Source organism: Rhinopithecus roxellana, chromosome 17 (assembly GCF_007565055.1).
Source record: "Rhinopithecus roxellana isolate Shanxi Qingling chromosome 17, ASM756505v1, whole genome shotgun sequence".
NCBI classification, from domain to species: Eukaryota; Metazoa; Chordata; class Mammalia; order Primates; family Cercopithecidae; genus Rhinopithecus; species Rhinopithecus roxellana.
Window position 1 is genome coordinate 40,623,899 of NC_044565.1, and position 19,624 is coordinate 40,643,522.

Consider the following 19,624-nt stretch of genomic DNA (forward strand, 5'->3'; position numbering starts at 1 on the left):
GTGAGGTGAGCCAATGGTTCTTCATAAAAGCAGTTCTATAAGGACCCCTGTGATGTGGTCCAAGTTCTCTGCTCTTGTTGTCTGAATTGAAACAAGGTTAAATTCTAAAGTAATTGTAAGAATGGTTCTGTTGGGCAAGTCTCCATAAATATTTCATTTGAGTATCAATAGGTGTTGAGTCACGAGTAGTGTTTCTTCATGAAAATCTGACTAGGAATAGAGTACCTTCCCCACTACTCTCCCCAGAATCTTAGGACTTGGGGATTTGTACTTGGGAATAATATCAAAGTTATAGAAAGAAGTGGGCATAGTTGCCCAATGTGAAAACATCTATGGTAATCAAATGATCACTGGAGTAGTATTTGCATACTAGCAGTTCTCTCAAGTGCTCTGGGATTAGATTAGCTCCTGCAGTACAGCCAGTGATCGTGCCCTCAAGGTTGCAGGGAGCCTCTTCAGTGAAACTATCATTTGGAGGAAGACACCTTCTGTTACAGAAAATCTCTACTCCATTCATTTTTTTTTTTTTTTTTTTTTTGAGACAGTGTCTTGCTCTGTCACCCAGGCTGGAGTGCAGTGGTGCGATCAGGGCTCACTGCAACCCTGACCTCCCAGGCTCAAGCAATCCTCCTGCCTCAGTCTCCCGAGTAGCTGGGACCACAGGCGTGAGCCACTATGCCTGGCTTTTGTTGTTGGTGTTGAGATGCGGTCTCAACGTGTTGCCCAGGCTTGCATTAATCTTTTTTTTCCTTAATTCTCAGAACAGTTAGGAGTGTCAAAGACTCACAGGCCAGTGTTTCTCAACACTGACTGCCCACTGGAATCACTGTGGAGCTTTGTAAGCACTACAACATGCCTCCCTCCACACACACAGAGGTTGTGATCAGTCATGTTTTATTTTCAGCTTGAGAAAACACTCATTAATTTACATTTGGGTGTTTGGTATATGGCTAGATTCTGAAACAGAACCAAAATATCTTCTTGAGATTTGTAAAAGACACATACACATGTAGCTATTTAGGCTTTTCTAATACATTTTTTTTTTTTGAAGCCAGTACATGAAGTGACTCATGGATTAATGAAGAAATTTTCAGTAAATAATTTCATGTTTTAAACTTTAAATGTCAATAAAAACCACAGATACAGTGGAGTTGTTTTTTTTTTTTTTTTTTTGCTTTGTTTTTAACTTTCTCTTAAAGTAGATCCTCTAGCCTTTGATAGACCTGGTATGTGTTTATGTGGAGACAAACAGTCTGTTTACTGTAATTTCATTCTGACTCAAAGGTCAAGGTTTTGTCCTAGAAGAACAAAATAAAGGTAAGTAGAGATAGATGAACTGGATTTTAAAGAAACAGAAATTCTACAGAAGTGAAGCACAAAGATCCTTAATCCTTTTCTAGTTCCAGGTCATCTTTCATAATCATTTATTTCACATTTTGTTGCTATGTTGCAAACAAGACTTATAGGCGTATAGACTACTTGAATATTTGTTCAATGCAAGATGAGAGAATGAAAATGATCAGAAGAATGAAAGTTTCTGAGACTTCTGAGGGAAAATGGGTATAGTCACTTGAATTTGTTTGCTACTTTGACCCATAAATACCATTTTTTTTTTTTTTTTTGAGATGGAGTCTCATTCTGTTGCCCAGGCTGGAGTGCCATGGCATGATTTCAGCTCACTGCAACCTCTGCCTCCTGGGCTCAAGCTATTCTCCTGCCTCAGCTTCCTGAGTAGCTGGGACTACAGGCGTGTGCCACCATGCTCGGCTAAATTTTGTATTTTTAGTGGAGACAGGGTTTTGCCATGTTGGCCAGGCTGGTCTTGAACTCTTGACCTTGAGTGATCTGCCCACCTCGGCCTCCCAAAGTGCTGGGATTAAAGGTGTAAGCCACCACGTCTAGCCCCATAAATACCATTTAAAAATTTTAAATGTATTCTCTTATCAGTCAAAAAGCACAATTAATAACCAACTGAGTAGCCAAATACTGTTGCTCAATTAATTCAGAAGACCTCAGGCCCAAGAATCCCTAGAACAGACTTGAGGGTGTTAATTTATGGTATTCAATAGCTCTTTTCTTCAAATGCAATTTCTTCTGTTGCATTATATTAAAACTATTAAATTTATACAGCATTACCAGCAAATGCTTACCACAACAGCAATATTTGTTTTAATGACTTCTTGTCTCCCTTCTAGTCTGTAGATGTTGACTGGCCACCTGCTCTGGATGACTAGCTTTCAAATTTGGAGACAAAGAGTAGGGTTTTCCTGGCATGGTGTGGACATTCATGGAGCACACGCCGTAAAATGGCTGTTTACCCACCATAACGGTGTCTTGGAAACCATTTGGATCATGTTGATCTATATAATTGTTAATTTGTTGTAACATCTCAGGATCTATATATGTGTATATTTTGTGTTAAATTGTTCCAAGGATGTCTTAGGATTTTTTCTCATTCCCTCTCTCACCCCCACAAACCAAACTATGAATAATGAAATAATTCTCCTTAATTCTTTCATTTAGAAAGGTACACAAACAGGACACATTCTCTCTTAAGAAGCTGTAATTTCAGCAAGATTTCCCTCCACAAGAGACTTACTACCTTTAAAATCATATTCTAATTTTTAAAAATTATCTGAATAAAAGTTATATCTAGATTTATGCAGCATAATATCCTATAATATTCTAAGATTGCAAATGCAAATCTGACATTATTGTTTTTCCCAGGAAGCCTCAAACGAGCTATTACCAATGAAGTACTTTTGGCTGTGATTTGTCATAAATCTTAACCAAACTATGAATAATGAAATAATTCTCATTAATACTTTCATTAAGGAAGAATTTTGACAATCTAAAATTGTCAATACATTTTTCCTGTGGAGGGAAAGTAAAACCATAGGAACCAAGGCATGCCATGGTAGGAGCCTTTCATAAATCTTTTAAATAAGGAGAAACAAGTGCCTTTAATAACTTCAATCCCAGGGTTAAGAATTTGAAAAACTGAGAATGCTAAACAAAGATATTATTTCAGAATACTTCAATATATTATCCAATTATAAACATTTTAATGATACCTTATTAAAGTAGATAGGATATTGTCTCCATTTTATAAATATGGAAACCAAAGACTAGAAGTTAAATGACTTATCCAAAATTGTTAGCTACTTCTATATTGAGGACTAGCACTGAAGTTTCTTGGTCTCCAGGGTCTTTCTAATAAGCCCTATTATTGAGCACCTGTTTGTGTGAAGGGGCAGCTATGGATGCCATTTAAACTCACGTAACTGAGAATTAACTTTTGGAATGTAGTTACCAAATCAAAAAGCTTACCAAAAAATAGCCCAAGACTATTTAATGCAATCTTATATAGTTATCATTTGTTATTAAGTTAAAGCTCAGTTGGTATTACGAAGAGGAAAAACACTAAGCTAAACCTAAAAAAAATGAATGGGCCATTAAATTTCAGAAAGGAGCCTCATTACAATTTCAGATTTGAGTATAATTTCCATCACCCTAATTCAACTATTTGAGCTTTTTTTAAAGAATACATGTGACTTGACTAGTATTACTCACCGTTTCCCATCTCTGTATTAAACATAAATCACAGATATCAAGATTCACTTTAGATATGAGGAAAATGGTTTTAATGGACACAAAGGAGTCTGCCACGTTGGAACCAACATGGTTTCATACCACATTGAAACCATGTGTTTGATATATGAATAACAGCAAATAATTTTTTCACTATTGTCAATGCCAATGCATTGAAATGCCCAGAAAATGAGAAAAGGATAACAAATAAACTTTTGATAAAAAGGTAAGATTTTCTGTGTGGATGTTTCTCAGTTTCTGGGACAATTTTGCTACAAAAGAGACTTAAATAATTTAGGAGGCAGTCTTTTGCATGGTATTTTTGGCTTAGCTTTGAATTCAGTGGACCTGTAATGTGTAAGAATGAAGAACATGCTTAGCAAACTGAAATGAGAAGACTTCTGTTTCTTAAATTTCTATTCCTGAGATTATACAAAATTTCAAGCAAAGAGTAAGCATTAGCTTTAAATACTTCTTCCAAATGTTCATAGAATTTTGAGACAAAGATTGTTAAAAATTAATGTTTGTCTTTGTTTCAGGCAGAACTGGGAATATTAAGTAGTGAGAGTGCTACAGTTTCCCTTTTGCCTACATAAAAGCATTTTAAAATTAGTTTTATGATTTCTTTGTAAGCTTTATTTAAATTCGAAGTCTTTTTCATAACACTTAGAGAAAGAGCCCTTTGTACTTCTTAGTATCTCTTTGTCCCAAATATAGTCTGTGGTTTATTTTAGGAAAAACATCAACTCTGGATACCTGGAAAAGTCAAGAGAAAATAAAATTGGCAAAATGAAAAATTTCCAAGTAACATAACCGGTTACATCTGTGAGTTATGTGAAGTAAATTTAGAAGTTAAATTTCCATTTTCTAAGAGAAAAACATCTTACTTGGCAGATCTTTTCTTTTGGAGCTATTCTTTAAGTCCACCTCAGAGAATGAACTTTGGTATCAGCTTTTCTGATTTTTTGACAAAGGCTACCCTTGTTTATTATGAAAAATATTACTTTTATAATTCTATTTTGAATTTCTAAATTTTGAAATAATTCCAAACTTACAGGAAAAGTTGCAAGAAAAGGACAGAGAACCTTTTTCCCTGAACCATGGAGTCAGTGATGCCTCATGGTCTTAAAGGCTTCAGTGTGTCATTTCTACAAACGAGGACATTCTTTTACTTAACCACAACACAGTGATCAAAATCAGGAAATTAACACTGATATATTACCATCTAACCTACAGACCCTGTTCAGGTTGCCAGTTGTCCCATCAATGTCCTTCATAGTCAAGTGCTCACATTGCATTTTGTTACATCTCTTTAGTCTCCACCACTCTTACAAGTTTGTCTTTCTTGACTTTAATTACTTTAACATTTTTTAAGATTTCAGGTCAGTTATTTTGTAGACCGTTCCTCAATTTGGGTTTGCCTAATGTTTCCTTTTTGTTAGATTCAGATTGTACCTTTTTGGCAAGAAAACCACAAAAGAGAGATTGTCTTCTTCTTGCATCTTATCAGGTGTCACACAGTTTTGATTTGTCCAGTTTATTTCCTCTGCACTAACCCTGCAAGGGGCTTTTTCTCTAAGATCTGATGTCTTTTAGCAGAAAATGGTATTTAGAAACCAAGATCTGGGCAGTAGGCATGCTCATTGTTTTGTGCCATTGCTGTTCCCAAGCCCTCTCATGGAACAGAGCTAGGGAATAAACATGAATGCATGTGCATGCACACACACACACACACACCTATACATCTCTGTATACACATACTGAAAGCTGTAAGAGTTTATACCAGTACTTCCAATTCCAACCTTATTCTAGTTTTCACCCTTTCCAAATTTGTAATTCTCTTCTCTGACTATAAGAAATCTGGCTCCTGCTTTTTCCCTGCCGCCACCGAGTTGTATAGAGGTGGAGTCTCGGGTGCATTCAAGATTTGGCTTCACTTGTAACCCACTGCCATGGCCGAGGAAGGCAGTGCTGCTGGAGGTGTAATGGACATTAATACTGTTTTACAGGAGGTGCTGAAGACCGCCGTCATCCATGATGGCCTAGCACGTGAAATTTGCAAAGCTGCCAAAGGCTTAGACAAGTGCCAAGCCCATCTTTGTGTGCTGGGTGTGCTTGCATCCAACTGTGATGAGCCTATGTATGTCCAGTTGGTGGAGGCCCTTTGTGCTGAACACCAAATCAACCTAATTAAGGTTGATGACAAGAAACTAGGAGAATGGGCAGGCCTCTGTAAAACTGACAGAGGGGAAACCCCGTCAAGTGGTTGGTTGAAGTTGTGTAGTAGTTAAGAACTATGGCAAGGAGTCTCAGGCCAAGGATGTCATTGAAGAGTACTTCAAATGCAAGAAATGAACAAATCAATCTTTGGCACACACATACACAGACACGCACTTAAAAAAAAAAGAAAAAGAAAGAAAAAGAAATTTGACTCAGTCCTCCTCAAAAATAACCAATCTATTGCTGCCTCATTATTCAGTCCCCTCCCTGCTGCCCTCAGACGTTCTCCTCAGGCTCCACACTGCAGCCCTACACTAGGCCACTACCACTGCCCCCTGTGGTAACATCTTCTTGCACTTTGTACAGAACAAGCAAATGGTTTTTGTCCTGAATTATTCAGGAAGGGAGGGAGACAGGTGGGAAGGAAGTCAGGAAGGCAGAAAATAAAAATCGTTTGATACCACAGAAATATGAAGGATCAAAAGAGATTATTAGGAACAATTATATATTATATGCCAACAATTGGATTGCCTAGAAGTGGATAGATTTCCAGACGCATACAACCTACCAAGAATGAATCATAAACAGAAAATCTAAACAGACCAATAGCAAATAAGGGTCACCATTACTCTGAGGAGAGGACACTAGGTAGGGAAGCAGTAAAACTTTTAACTTGGAGCAAAACCATGCTCTAGGGAAACATTATTAGCATCACCAGCAACAGCAGCAGCCATCACTGCTGCCAATACCTGCAAATGGGAAAAAGGCCAGCAGCCAAAATGAAGGCTTGACTATTGACCCAAAGCATTTTAGGAAACCAGGAAAGAAGCCCTTCACCAAACAAAGCTATTTCTTTGTGGGAAGTGTTCCTTCTGAGGAGGAAATGAGGAAATGTGAGAAATACGGGAAGGCAATTTCACAGAAAGAGGATTTAAATAAAAAGGAAAAATGAAAAAATTAAAAACAACAACAACAACAAAGAAACATGGGAAGGCAGGTGAGGTCTTCATAAGGATAAAGGCTTTGACTTTATGCACTTGGAAGCACAAACCCTAGTAGAGATTGCCAAAGTGGGTCTGGACAATATGCAGCTGTGTGCACTCTGCCTGCCATAGTGCATCCCTTACAGTCCGAAACCTTCTAACAAACTTTTGGAAGAAGCCTTTTCTTTATTTGGCCAGGTGGAGGGGGCTGTAGTCATTGTGGATGATCAAGGAAGGCCCTCAGGGAAAGGCATTGTTGAGTTCTCAGGGCAGCCAGTTGCTCAGAAAGTGCAGGACAGATGCAGTGCAGGCTGCTTCCTGTTAACCACATTTCCTCATCCTGTTACTGTGTAGCCCATAGGCTAATTAGGTGACAAAGAAGGACTTCCAGAGAAGCTGGTTGTAAAGAATCAGCAATTTCATAAGGAGTGAGAACAGCCACCCCAGTATGCACAGCATGGCTTTTGAATATGAGTATGCCATGCACTGGAGGGTGCTCATTGAGATGGAGAAGCAGCAGCAGGACGAAGTGGATCACAATATCAAGGAGGCTCATGAGAAGCTGGAGATGGAGATGGGGGTTGCTTGCCTTCATCCATGCCAGGTCATGCTAAGGAGACAGCATTTGATGAGGTGCCAAGAAGAGCTGTGGAGGATGGAAGAGCTGAACCACCAAGAGATGCAAAAACGACGGCAACTGGAGCCCATGTGAGAGGAGTGCAGGCACTAGGAGGAAGTGATGCACTGGTAATGGTAGGAAAGATTCACCGGAACCTTCTCTGATATGAGAGAGCAGGAGGAGAGACAGCTGGGCCAGATGGCTGTGGGAGGTGCTATGGGCATAACAGAGGCACCATGCCCCCTGCTTCTGTGCCAGCTGTTACCCCAGCTCTTCCAGAAACTGAACCTATGATGCTAGATTGACCTCACCAACAACGGAATGCTTTGGCCAAGCTGCTGCAATGGAAGGAATTGGGGCAATTGGTGGAACTCCTCCTGCATTGAACTGTGCAACTCCTGAAGCTGAATTTGCTCCAAACACACGTTGCTGATACTAATAAAGTTATAGTGTCTAGTTCCTGAAAACCTTTAAAAGGACCCTATTTGGACTAGTCAGAATTCTACCCTAGAAAAGTGAGATTCCTCCCGATAGTTAGGTCTACACTACCTACACTACTCTAGGGAGTATTTTGGAGGAAGAGAGCAAGGGAGGAGTGGTATTTAACAAACCAGTTCTGTGTGGTATACTGTTTAACTGATCAGTTCTCTGTGGTGCATTACCGAAGTCCCAAATGTGACTGTTGAAGACCTGGGGGAACCACGGTGAAAGGAATCCAGTTAGAGACCCATTAATCTTGGTCATTCTTTTTTTTCTCCATCCTGTTTCATTTGCTTTCTTATCCATACACTGCCCAACCCCAGAGACACCACCACATATACCACAAAAAACAAACCTCCTCCAATGACCTTCGCCCCACTGCTCCATTCACTCCCAGGTGAGAATTCAGGCAAATGTCCACAGAGGTCACAAACAATGTACGTATAGTTCTTTTATACCCATATATTATCCCTTCATGTCCTAAGGAAGCCATTTTCTCTTAGAGATTTTCATTTCAGTGTATCTTTTTAAAAAATCTTGTGTTAACTTGCCTCAATCTTTTTCTTGGATAAGGACGACCCAGGAATGGCCCTTTTGTGTCTATGATGTTGCTGTTCACAACTTTCCTTGATAGGCCTAGTACAGTCTTGGAAACAGGGTTGCTGGATGCTGAAGGTCTGAGAGTAGCTCTTAACCTTGCCTATCTTACTTAGTAGTTATGCTGTGCAAATTTAATTGATGTACTATGTTTGATTTGTTGCTAATACCTTAAATTTGAAGTTTTTCTGAGAAATGGAGCAGCAATGCAGCATCACTTATTAAAATACATTTTAAGCCTTTAAAAAAAAAAGGAGATTGAATCAGTAATCCCAGCACATTGGGAGGCTAAGGTGGGCAGATCACAAGGTCAAGAGATCGAAACCGTCCTGGCCAACATGTTGAAACCCCGTCTCTACTAAAAATACAAAAATTGGCTGGGTGTTGTGGTGTGCACCTGTAGTCCCAGCTACTTGGGAGGCTGAGGCAAGAGAATCACTTGAACCCGGAAGGCAGAGGTTGTAGTGAGCCGAGATCGCGCCACTGTACTCCAGCCTGGTGAGAGAGCAAGACTCAGTCTCAAAAAAAAAAAAAAAGTCATCAAATAAAAGACCCAGAACCTGACAGCTTCACTGCTGAACACTATCGAACATTTAAAGAACTACGGCCAGGCACGGTGGCTCACATCTGTAATCCCAGCACTTTGGGAGGTGGTAGGATTGCTTAAGCACAGGAGTTTGAGACCAGCCTGGGCAACATAGGGATAATCTGTCTCTATAAAAAATAAAAAATTAGCTGGGTGTGGTGATGCATGTTGGTGGTCCAAACTACTCAGGAGGCTGAGGTGGCAGAATTAATTCAGCCCAGGCGGTGAAGGCTGCAGTGAGCCGTGATAGTGCCACTGCACTCCAGCCTGGGCAACAGGGCAAGACCCCCATCTCAAAAAAGGAAGAATACCAGCCCTTCTCAAACGCTTCCAAAAAATTGAAGAGGAAGGAATGCTTCCAAACTCATTTTACAAGGCCAGCATTACCCTGACACCAAAGCCAGACAAGGACACTATTAAAGAAAACTTGTCAATTAGACTGTGGCAAATATGGAAAAAAAGAAAAAAGAAAAAAGAAAGCTACAGGTCAATATTTCTGATGACCAGAGATGCAAAACTTCTTCTTTTTTTTTTTTTTTTTTTTCCTGAGACAGGGTCTCCCTCTGTTACCCAGGATGGAGCGCAGTGGTGCAATCATGGCCCACTGCGGCCTTGACCTTTCAGACTCAGGTGATCCTTCCACCTCAGCCTCCTGAGGTAGCTGGCACTTCAGGTGCACACCATCATGCCCAGCTAATTAAAAACAAAAAATTATTCGTCTAGGCAGGGTACCATTATGTTGCCCAGGCTGGTCTCGAACTCCCGGGTCAAGCCAGCCTCAGGCCTTGACCTCCTGAAAGTGCTGAGATTACAAGTGTGAGCCACAGTGCCTGGTCAAGATGCAAAAATTTTCAACAAAATACTAATAAACCAATTCAACAGCACACTGAAAAGATTAATCACCATGACCAAGTAATATTTATGTCAGGGATTCACAGATGGTTCAACATATGCCAATCTATAAATATAATATACCACATGAACAGAATGAAAGACAAAAACCATATGATCATCTCAATAGATGCAGAAAAAGCATTTGACAAAATGTAACATACTTTCACGATAAAAGCTCTCAACAAATTAGAAGGAGTACACCTCAAAAGTAAAGGCCATATGTAACAAACCCATAGCTAACACCATACTCAACAGTGAAAAACTGAAAGCTTTTCCTCTCAGATCAGGAACTAGACAGGGACTTCCACTCTCATTTCTGTTTAACATAGTACTGGAACTGAAGTCCCAGCCAGAGCAATTGGGCAAGAGAAAGAAATAAAAGACATCCAAATTGGAAAGGAAGGAGATTGTCCCTGTTTACAGATGATGATCTTATATATAGAAAAGCTGGAAGAATCCACCAAAAAGACTGTTGGAGCTAATAAATTCAGTAAGGTTGTACGCATATCAATATACAATAATCAGTAGTGTTACACAAAATAAAATACTTAGGAATAAATTTAACCAAGAAGGTAAAAGATCTCTACACTGAAAACTGTAAAACACTGATATAAGAAATTGGAGACATAAATAAATAGAAAGATATCCCATGTTCATTGATTGGAAGACTTAATATTGCTAAAATGTCCATACTAACCAAAGTGATCTAAAGATTCAGTGTAATCCTTATCAAAATTCCAATGACATTTTCCACAGAAATAGAAAAAACAATCCTAAAATTCATATGGAACCACCAGAGACCCTGAATAACCAAAGCAATCTTGAGCAAAAAGAACAAAGCTAGAGATACCACACTACCTGATTTCAAAATTACTACAAAGCCATAGTAATCAAAACATTTTTATACTGGCATAAAAACAGACAGTTAAACCAAAAGAATAGGAAGAAGAGCCCAGGAATAAATCCATATATTTACAGCCAGCTGATTTTTTACAAACGTGTGAAAAGACAGTCTCTTTAATAAATGGTGCTGGGAAAACTGGATCTCCACATGCAGAAGAATGAAGTTAGACCCTTATCACACACCATATTAAAAACTCAACTCAAAGTGACCTAAATCTAAGACCCAAAACTGTAAACTATTAGAAGAAAACGTAGAGAAAAAGCTCCATGACACTGGTCTGGGCAATTATTTGAATATGACCCTAAAAGCACAGGTAACCAAAAAAAAAAAAAAAAAGACAAATCAAATGGGACTATATCAAACAAAAGCTTCTGCACTGCAAAGGCCACTATCAACAGAGTGAAGAGACAACTTACGGAATGGGATATTTATAAGCCATACATCTAATGAGGGGTTAATATCCAAAATATACAAGGAACTCCAACAATTCAATACCAAGAAAACAAAGAGCCTGATTAAAAAATGGGCAAAGGACCTGAATAGACATTTCTCAAAAGACATACAAATGACCAACAGGTATAAGACACACAAATGCTCAACATCACTTACCAGGAAAATGCAAATTTAAAATCACAGTGAGGCACCACCTCAAAACTATTAGAATGGCTATTACCAAAAACGATGAAAGATAACAAGTGTTGGCAAGGATACGGAGTAAAGAGAACCTTTGGCACACTGTTGGTGGGAATGTAAACAGAAAACAAAATTTAAAATAGAACTACCATATGATCCAGCAATCCTACTATTGGGTATATGTATCCCAAGGAAACAAAATCAGTATGTTGAAGAGATATCTGACCCCCATGGTCTCTGCAGCATTATTCACAATAGCCATGATATGGCATCAACCTATGCGTCTATCAATCAGTAGATAAATGAAGAAAATGTGGTGTATATGACAGTGAAATATTATTCACCCATAAGAAAGGAAATGCTGTCATTTGAAACAATGTGGATGAACCTGAAGAACATTTTGTTAAGTGAAATAAGTCAGGCACAGAAAGACAATTACTGCATGATCTCATCTATATGTGGAATCTAAAATAGTTGAACTCATAGAAGTAGAGGGTAGAATGGTGGTTACTACAACTGGGAAGGTGGGATTGGGATAGGGGTTGTGGAATTGGGGAGATATCGGTCAAAGGATTTAAAATTTCAGCTTTATAGGAATAAGTTTAAGAGTTCTACTGTATGACACGGTGACTATAGTTAATAACAAATATATTGAAAGTTGCTAAGAGTAGATCTTAAGTGTTCTTCCTACAAAATAACTATGTGAAGTAATACATGTTCATTAGCTCAGTTTAGCCATTCTACAATGTATACATATTTCAAAACATCATGCTATACAAGATAAATGTTAATATATACAGTTTTGTCAATTAAAAAAAGGATTTAAGAAGAGGCCAGGCCAGCTATGGTGACTCGTGCTTGTAATCCCGCACTTTGGGAGGCCGAGGCGGGTGGATCACTTGAGCCCGGGAGTTTGAGACCAGCCTGGATAACATGGTGAAACTCCCTCTCTACAAAAAATACAAAAATTGGCCGGGCATGGTGTCATGCACCTGTAGTCCCAGCTACTTGGGAGGCTGAGGCGGGAGGATCTCTTGAGCCCAGGAGGCATAAGTTGCAGTGAGTTGTGATCGTGTCATTGCACCCCAGGGGGCCTGGGTGACACTCCGGCCTTTTGAGACTCTGTCTCAAAAAAGAGAAGAGACGCCCTAGATCTCCATCCTTCTCTCTCTCTAGCATGTGAGGATGGTGGGAAGGCAGCCACCTGCAAGCCAGGAGGAGAGCCTCAGCATAAACCATCCTAGTACCCCGATCTTGGACTTTCGGCCTCCAGGACTCTGAAAACAGATTTTTGTTGGTTAAGCCAAAAAAGGAAAAAGGAAAAAAATCTTGAAAGAAGGCACTTCAGTACTCTACAAAATTATTTCAAAGGACAGTTACATATGCAACCATATTCAGCAACAGCATTCCATAAAAAATGCCTAATGTTTCTAAGCAACCAGAACTACCTTTTCCTGTTAGGAAGATGCTATAAATATGAAGAAAATCTGATTGATATTTTAAAAGTTAAATGGCAACAAAATTTCAGCAAGTGTTTTAGAATATTTCCATTTATTATCAAGAAAAAAATCACTCTATACAAAGATATTACAAATGTAATAAAATATTCTGTATAATAAACGACATTTTGGCATTTTAAAAACAATTGCATCTTGATACTAAACTTAACATTAAATAACTGAACAGTACCTGAGAACTTTAAAAAATCACTTTCATCAGTGCCTCCAAATTCATTTCAGTCATTAAGCATATACAAATACTCAGCCAAAAAGATAGGATTTTGGTATTCTGCTGGGATCTAGATTCATCACAGCCAAAGGTATTTTAAGTACATACTTTTAAAACAGAAATCACTTCTAAAGGATTCACCTGGTCAAAACCATGCATTTAAGAATGCTGGTTACCCAAAAGTTTTGTGTTTTTCTTGCCACGGCATCTGAAAGCTACTTGAACTGTGAGACGGTGACCAACATTATCAGCTAATTACCCAGTAAAACTCACGTGTATCACCAATGAAGACTCATTAAACTCAAGTCCACAAATGGATCCTCAAATATTCCAACCTTATCTATATGTTATTACATCTTATGGAAAACTATGTTTTGATTAGATAATAAAGTTTAACAGGAAAAATGGGCAAGATGAATGTTTGATACTTTTACCAAAAATTTATATTTCATTTACTTGCTGATTTCCCTGAAAACTCAATTTGTTGAAGAAGCAACATTCTGTACTAATTACTGTGTATTACTATTCACACACAGGTGTTTAATGAATTTGACTTGTAATTCTTTAAATTTTTGAAAGTCCAGTAGTAAACTAAAGTTGTGGAAACAACTGATAAGAATATTAGAGGATGATAAATTCTACATCTTTAAATAGATAAGTACTAGCAGGTGGTATTTCCTAAAGCCATAGACATTTAGAATAAATAGAGTGATTACTTTTTAAAACTTTGATCTGTATTTTGTTTATTAATAGGGCATGAGTGGTTTTGTCTGTGCTTTTTGCATGCATTACAAACATTACAGACATGATTACTTTTTTTTTTTTTTTTTTTTGAGGTGGAGTCTCGCTTTGTCGCCCAGGCTGGAGTGCAGTGGCCGGATCTCAGCTCACTGCAAGCTCCGCCTCCCAGGTTTACGCCATTCTCCTGCCTCAGCCTCCGGAGTAGCTGGGACTACAGGCGCCCGCCACCTCGCCCGGCTAGTTTTTTGTATTTTTTAGTAGAGACGGGGTTTCACCGTGTTAGCCAGGATGGTCTCGATCTCCTGACCTCGTGATCCGCCCATCTTGGCCTCCCAAAGTGCTGGGATTACAGGCTTGAGCCACCGCGCCCGGCCACATGATTACTTTTGAGATTCAATCTTACCCACTGTTAACCTTGTGCTTAACTACACTGCTAAGATGTATTAGTTAAAATATTAATTTGACTGTGTCTCAGACAAAAAAGGCATAAAACTGGATACAAACAACCCATACATTTATCTCTGATTAGTCACCTATTTCTGGGCTTATAACACATGATAAATGGCATGACATTTTCTGTTACATGTGATATAAAAAGCATTATAATTTTTCCCCTTTTATAGTCAACATCTGAAAACAAAACAGATGAGAAACATTTCAGTGGCAACTTCATGAGCTATGAGATTCGTTTTTAGGAAAAGTCAAACCACTCCCAATTCATAATCAACTTTTACAAATAAATTAAGGGTCACAAAATTTCAGAATTGAAGTCATTAAAATTGGCCTTACCTTCACTAATCAATAGGAAATGCTTCTGGAAAAATAAGGCCAAAAGAAGGCTCTCCAAATCTGGGCAATAACTAGTCATTCTAATGAGAAGTCCATCTTAGGTTTCTTACTAAAGAACCTAATCCATAATGATCTTTCTCACTCTGTTGTGTATGAGATAACTAGAAGGAGTATCTGAATTAAAGATTAACCAGGGCCATAGGCTATACACAGATATTCGTTTATTAACAATATTTGCATATACACCATGGAATCCTATGCAGCCATAAAAAAGGATGAGTTCGTGTCCTTTGTAGGGACATGGATGAAGCTGGAAACCATCATTCTCAGCAAACTATCGCAAGAACAGAAAACCAAACACCGCATGTTCTCACTCATAGAATTAGGGAATTGAACAATGAGAACACTTGGACACAGGAAGGGGAACATCACATACCGGGGCCTATTGTGGGAAGCAGGGAGGGGGGAGCGATAGCATTAGGAGATATACCTAATGTAAATGACAAGTTAATAGGTGCAGCACACCAACATGGCACATATATACATATGTAACAAACCTGCATGTTGTGCACATGTACCCTAGAACTTAAAGTATAATAAAAAAAAACCCCAATATTTGATTCACACTATATAATTTACAGTGTTTCTTATGTACCATTTTATTTAATACAATACAACCTGTTAGGTAGCAGGCTGGGTATTACCTGACTAAAAAGTCCCTATTCTTTCCATTTCTCCATGCTACTTAATAGCATGTGGTGATCCTTCAAGAAATCAATTAAAGATATAACAAATTATTTGATGCCATTAGGCAGCCTGGATCACCAATTCCAAGTATTTTTTTTTTTTTTGAGACAGGGTCTTGCCCAGGCTGGAGTGCAGTGGCATAATCGCTGCTCACTACAGACTCAACCTCCTGGGCTCAAGGGATTCTCCCACCTCAGCCTCCCTAATAGCTGGGACCACAGGCACATGTCACCATGCCAGGCTAATTTTTTTTTTTTTTTTTTTGCAGAGACAGGTTTTCCTTATATTACCCAGGCTGGTCTTGAACTCCTGGGCTCAAGCAATCCCCCCACCTCGGCCTCCCAAAGTGCTGGGATTACAGGCGTGATCCCTCCACCATGCCCAATGTCCAGCTCCATGTCTCTCTTAACATGGAAATTATCACAAGTTTTCCTGAAGTATTAGGTTAGACGTTGATAACCCAGCTGTTTCTGTTCACTATGGTTGTGAGAGGCCCAGTTATTTAAAACGCCATTAAGATTGAAAATAGATTTAGAGGTGTAGGTACAGATTGGGAAGGGGCATGAAGGAAATTTCTGGGGTGGTTGGAATTGTCCTAAACATGGTGGTGACATGGGTGTTAACATACATAAAAATTAATTAAGCTGTACATTTAAAATTAGTCCCCTTTGTGCATGTTACTCTACATGTGTTATCCTTGCAAAGAAAAAGACTGACATCTTTGAGAGCAAGAGTTTTTGTCCTATTCACCTCTGTATAATTTCCAACATGGGGCTTTGTACATTAGACATTCAAAAAATGTTATACAAGATTGGTTGCATCAATACTGGAGTGTCTGTGTAAGGGTTAGGTGCTAAGGCTGAGAAGTATACGAGGGAGACTTGAGATTAAACCTGCCACATAAAGTGGAGAGAAGTAGCAAGGTCAGGGCTGTGAAATAATCCTAAAAACTTTAGAATTTCTATATAATACAGTTGACACTACTATTCTCAATAGAGCTGCTTTCAGTCTCAAAGGGCTGTGGTACACGTGCCTGTGTGTGGTAAAAAAGGGAAGCAGCAGGTCAAGGAAGAGAAGTGTATTTCACAAGACTTAAGTAATCTTGTCATTGCTGCTTTCCTGCCAGAAAATCATTACCTTTCCCTTTAAAAATCATTTCTATATACATTGCAATAATCGCTCCTATGTCAATTCCACCCTTCCTTCTCTAATAATAGCTACTATTTATTCAGCACCAACTAGTATACTAGGGACTATGCTGGGTGCTGGAGTCCCAGTGATGAATGAGACAAACACTTAAATAAAAGGATGTCCATAATACAGGCATGTACAAAGCTTCACCTCAACTAAGGAGGCAGGACCAACCTTCATAGAGAAGCCCAGTCTTCAAGGATGAGTGTTCTAGTTCCAGAAGAGCAGAAGCAGAGTGGGTAACATGTTAAAGGTATGGAGGCCCGAAAGAATTGCCTTTTTTCAAGGAATGCTAACTATGTAATAAGGTATAGGGAGAACGTGGTATTTTAACTGGAACATATGGAAAAGATTACTACTAGGGAAAAAAGAATGAAGGCCTTTACTAAGAAAGCAGCGGGAATGAAGAAGGGACAGATGCAAGAGGAGACAAGCTCAAAAGGACTTGATGATTAAGTATGAGTGTGACGGAGAAAAAGAATACAATACTTTGAGGTCCTAGTAAGCTTCTTGGGTGGCGTGGTAAATGGTAATGCCATTATGGAAGGTAAAGAAGAGAGGGAGCCAGTTTACCAGGGCATTCAGGTAGCATGAAAGAAAACTGAACCTGTGGGCTCTGATAAGATCATCCAGGGGAAAAATAGCACCAACTGAGGGGAGAGGTCGAGACTCATGGGAAATAAATCTCAGGGAGGAATCTTGTCTACCACAGAAAACCCAGACGAGTATCCAAACAGGGAAGTATAGAAGGTTATAAATAGGTCAAGCAGTGTGAGGACAGATAAAAAGACACTAGACTTGACAAGATGGGCAGTCTCTGCTCATCTTTCCCAGAATATCCTAAGAAAATTGTAGGAGCTAAAGATAGAGATCACTGGGCTAAGGAATAACTGGGAAGGGAGAAAACGGAGGCTGAAGGCATTTCAGAAGTCAGGATGCAAAGGCATCCAGGTGGTAGGAAAGGTTTTATTTGGTCTTTCCTTTTAGGCTAATGAAGACATTTACCATGTTTATACAAAGAAAGGAAGCACTAAGTGGTGATATAAGGATAAACACAGCCTGGGAGAGAAAGGAGGAGCGATCCAGTGCACAAGTAGAGTTCAGAAAAGTGCCTTAGAAACTAAAAGTGGGTGTTAAAAGGGCAGGGGAAAGGATAAATACATGTAGAGATAGAGGAGAAATGTTGCCAAATTCATTTTAAATTAAAGTCTATGATCAAAAAATAGCACCTGAAAAATGAAAAATCCATTGGGAATATTCTAAACACAGATGTAGCAGAACCTTAATTCTGCTTATACCTACTTATACTAAGTAGCCAAAGCTTATTTAGTTTAAAAAAAAAAAATCCATATAGCTATTCTAACAGTCAGTGTTTAAACTGATTGGTGCTAATTAATCCAAAACTATGAGATTCTGTATTAAAAAAAAAAAAAAACAAAAAAAACCTCACCACCTATCCATCACCATCTAGAGCCGTCCTGGGTTCATATTTTGAACAGAAAAGAAATTGTGCCTTCAGGTTTTTCTTTCTCCCTGGTAAGTTCTATTTATGTGCTTATGATTTTAAAAATTTATTTTAATTTATATTTTTAAATAAAAAATAAAAAAATATTTTCTACCTTTTTTACTGAAGTCTATGATTCTTATGAGATTTCACAACTGCTCATGAAAAATTTATAATACAGAAATATTTCCTTTTGAAATAATAATTTCTAAGGAATATTAATGGTACTCAGTTAGGTTCTTTAATTCTTTTTGTTTTTCCTTCCTGAACCATCCTGACCCCAAGCCTTATCTTGCTCTCTTCCCTATTTCCCAGTATCATTTAACTGAGAATTTTTGTTTTTATGGCATTCATACATTCCTCAATTTGACAGAAACAACTAATTCATGTAAAGTTATGGTTTGGTTAGACATCGTGTAAGTAAAATGACAGACTGCTTCTTGCTAAGAAGATATTCAACATTTAGGGCAGGTTCTAGTTGTATAACAAACTAGGTCTTGAATAAGTTAATTACTTAGCATAATGATAATTCCATCACAATTAAGACTACTGCCCAACTTTAATCTGTAATAAAATATAATGATCTAATTGACCCTTAAAATGTCTTTGAGAAATAAAAGGGCAAAATAAATAATTACATATCAAATGAAAACTCCTAAAATATAACTATATTTTGAAGCACAAGTAAAAGGTTTCTAAATGCCAGAATTATCAAAAGTTAGGAAACAGAAAGGGCAAATAAAGTGTCATGTTATAGCTACAACAACTCAGATAAAGCATGCAGAAACAACTAGGAAACACTGAGAATTTTAAATCTGATTAAGGAGCCAGCAGAGATTTCCCAGCATTCAGCTCACCATTTGAGACCAGCCAAATGAGTATGTGACAAGTCTCTTTTAAAAATCTTGCACTTTGAAAAGGAAATGTGTTATAAGTGTTACTCAATCTGGTAGTTACGGTGAGCTTGACAATGTCAAAACGTGGATTTAGAGATTCTCAATGAACAGATGTTTACCTTCAATAAAATCTCCTTTCATAAAAGGAAAAAAAAGATTACCCAAATTCTACCATCATTTTGCCACTGGGATTATTTTCCTTTCAAACAATTTGGATGACCATTATTATTCCTGGACTTGAATGTACATGATTCTCATAAACCCAATGTCACACTAAGTAAAACTGCAAAAATCATATATGTCTTGTAATTAAAGTTATTATTTCTTTCAAAAACTAAAGTTCTATTAGTAATACTTTTAATGTTCAATAAATATTTACTGAGTGTTTAATATAAGGTAGCCATTTTTCTACAAATTGGAGATTCAACAATAAAGCACAAAAATTTCTGTCCTTAGAAAGTTAATATTTCAGTATGGGAAAACGAACAGTAAATGAATAAATGCTTAGTAAAGTCAGATCA

General features: G+C 38.2%; 1 protein-coding gene and 2 pseudogenes across 8 annotated transcripts in view; all 3 read left to right on the top strand.

Moving 5' to 3' along the window:
- The window catches only part of PUS10 (pseudouridine synthase 10), an 85,461-nt gene extending 81,258 nt beyond the window's left edge, over nucleotides 1-4,203 (top strand). For all 8 annotated transcript variants that reach the window (XM_010377550.2, XM_030920541.1, XM_030920542.1 and 5 more), the window contains one exon: nucleotides 2,196-4,203. In XM_010377550.2, coding sequence (XP_010375852.1) covers nucleotides 2,196-2,234 — 39 coding nt within the window. In that variant the 3' untranslated portion in view covers nucleotides 2,235-4,203. The remainder of the gene's footprint in view (nucleotides 1-2,195) is intronic.
- A 321-nt stretch (nucleotides 4,204-4,524) lies between these two features.
- On the top strand, nucleotides 4,525-6,521 carry LOC104673474 (annotated as a pseudogene).
- Nucleotides 6,467-7,854, top strand: LOC104673611 (annotated as a pseudogene).
- The last annotated feature ends 11,770 nt before the right edge of the window (nucleotides 7,855-19,624 follow it).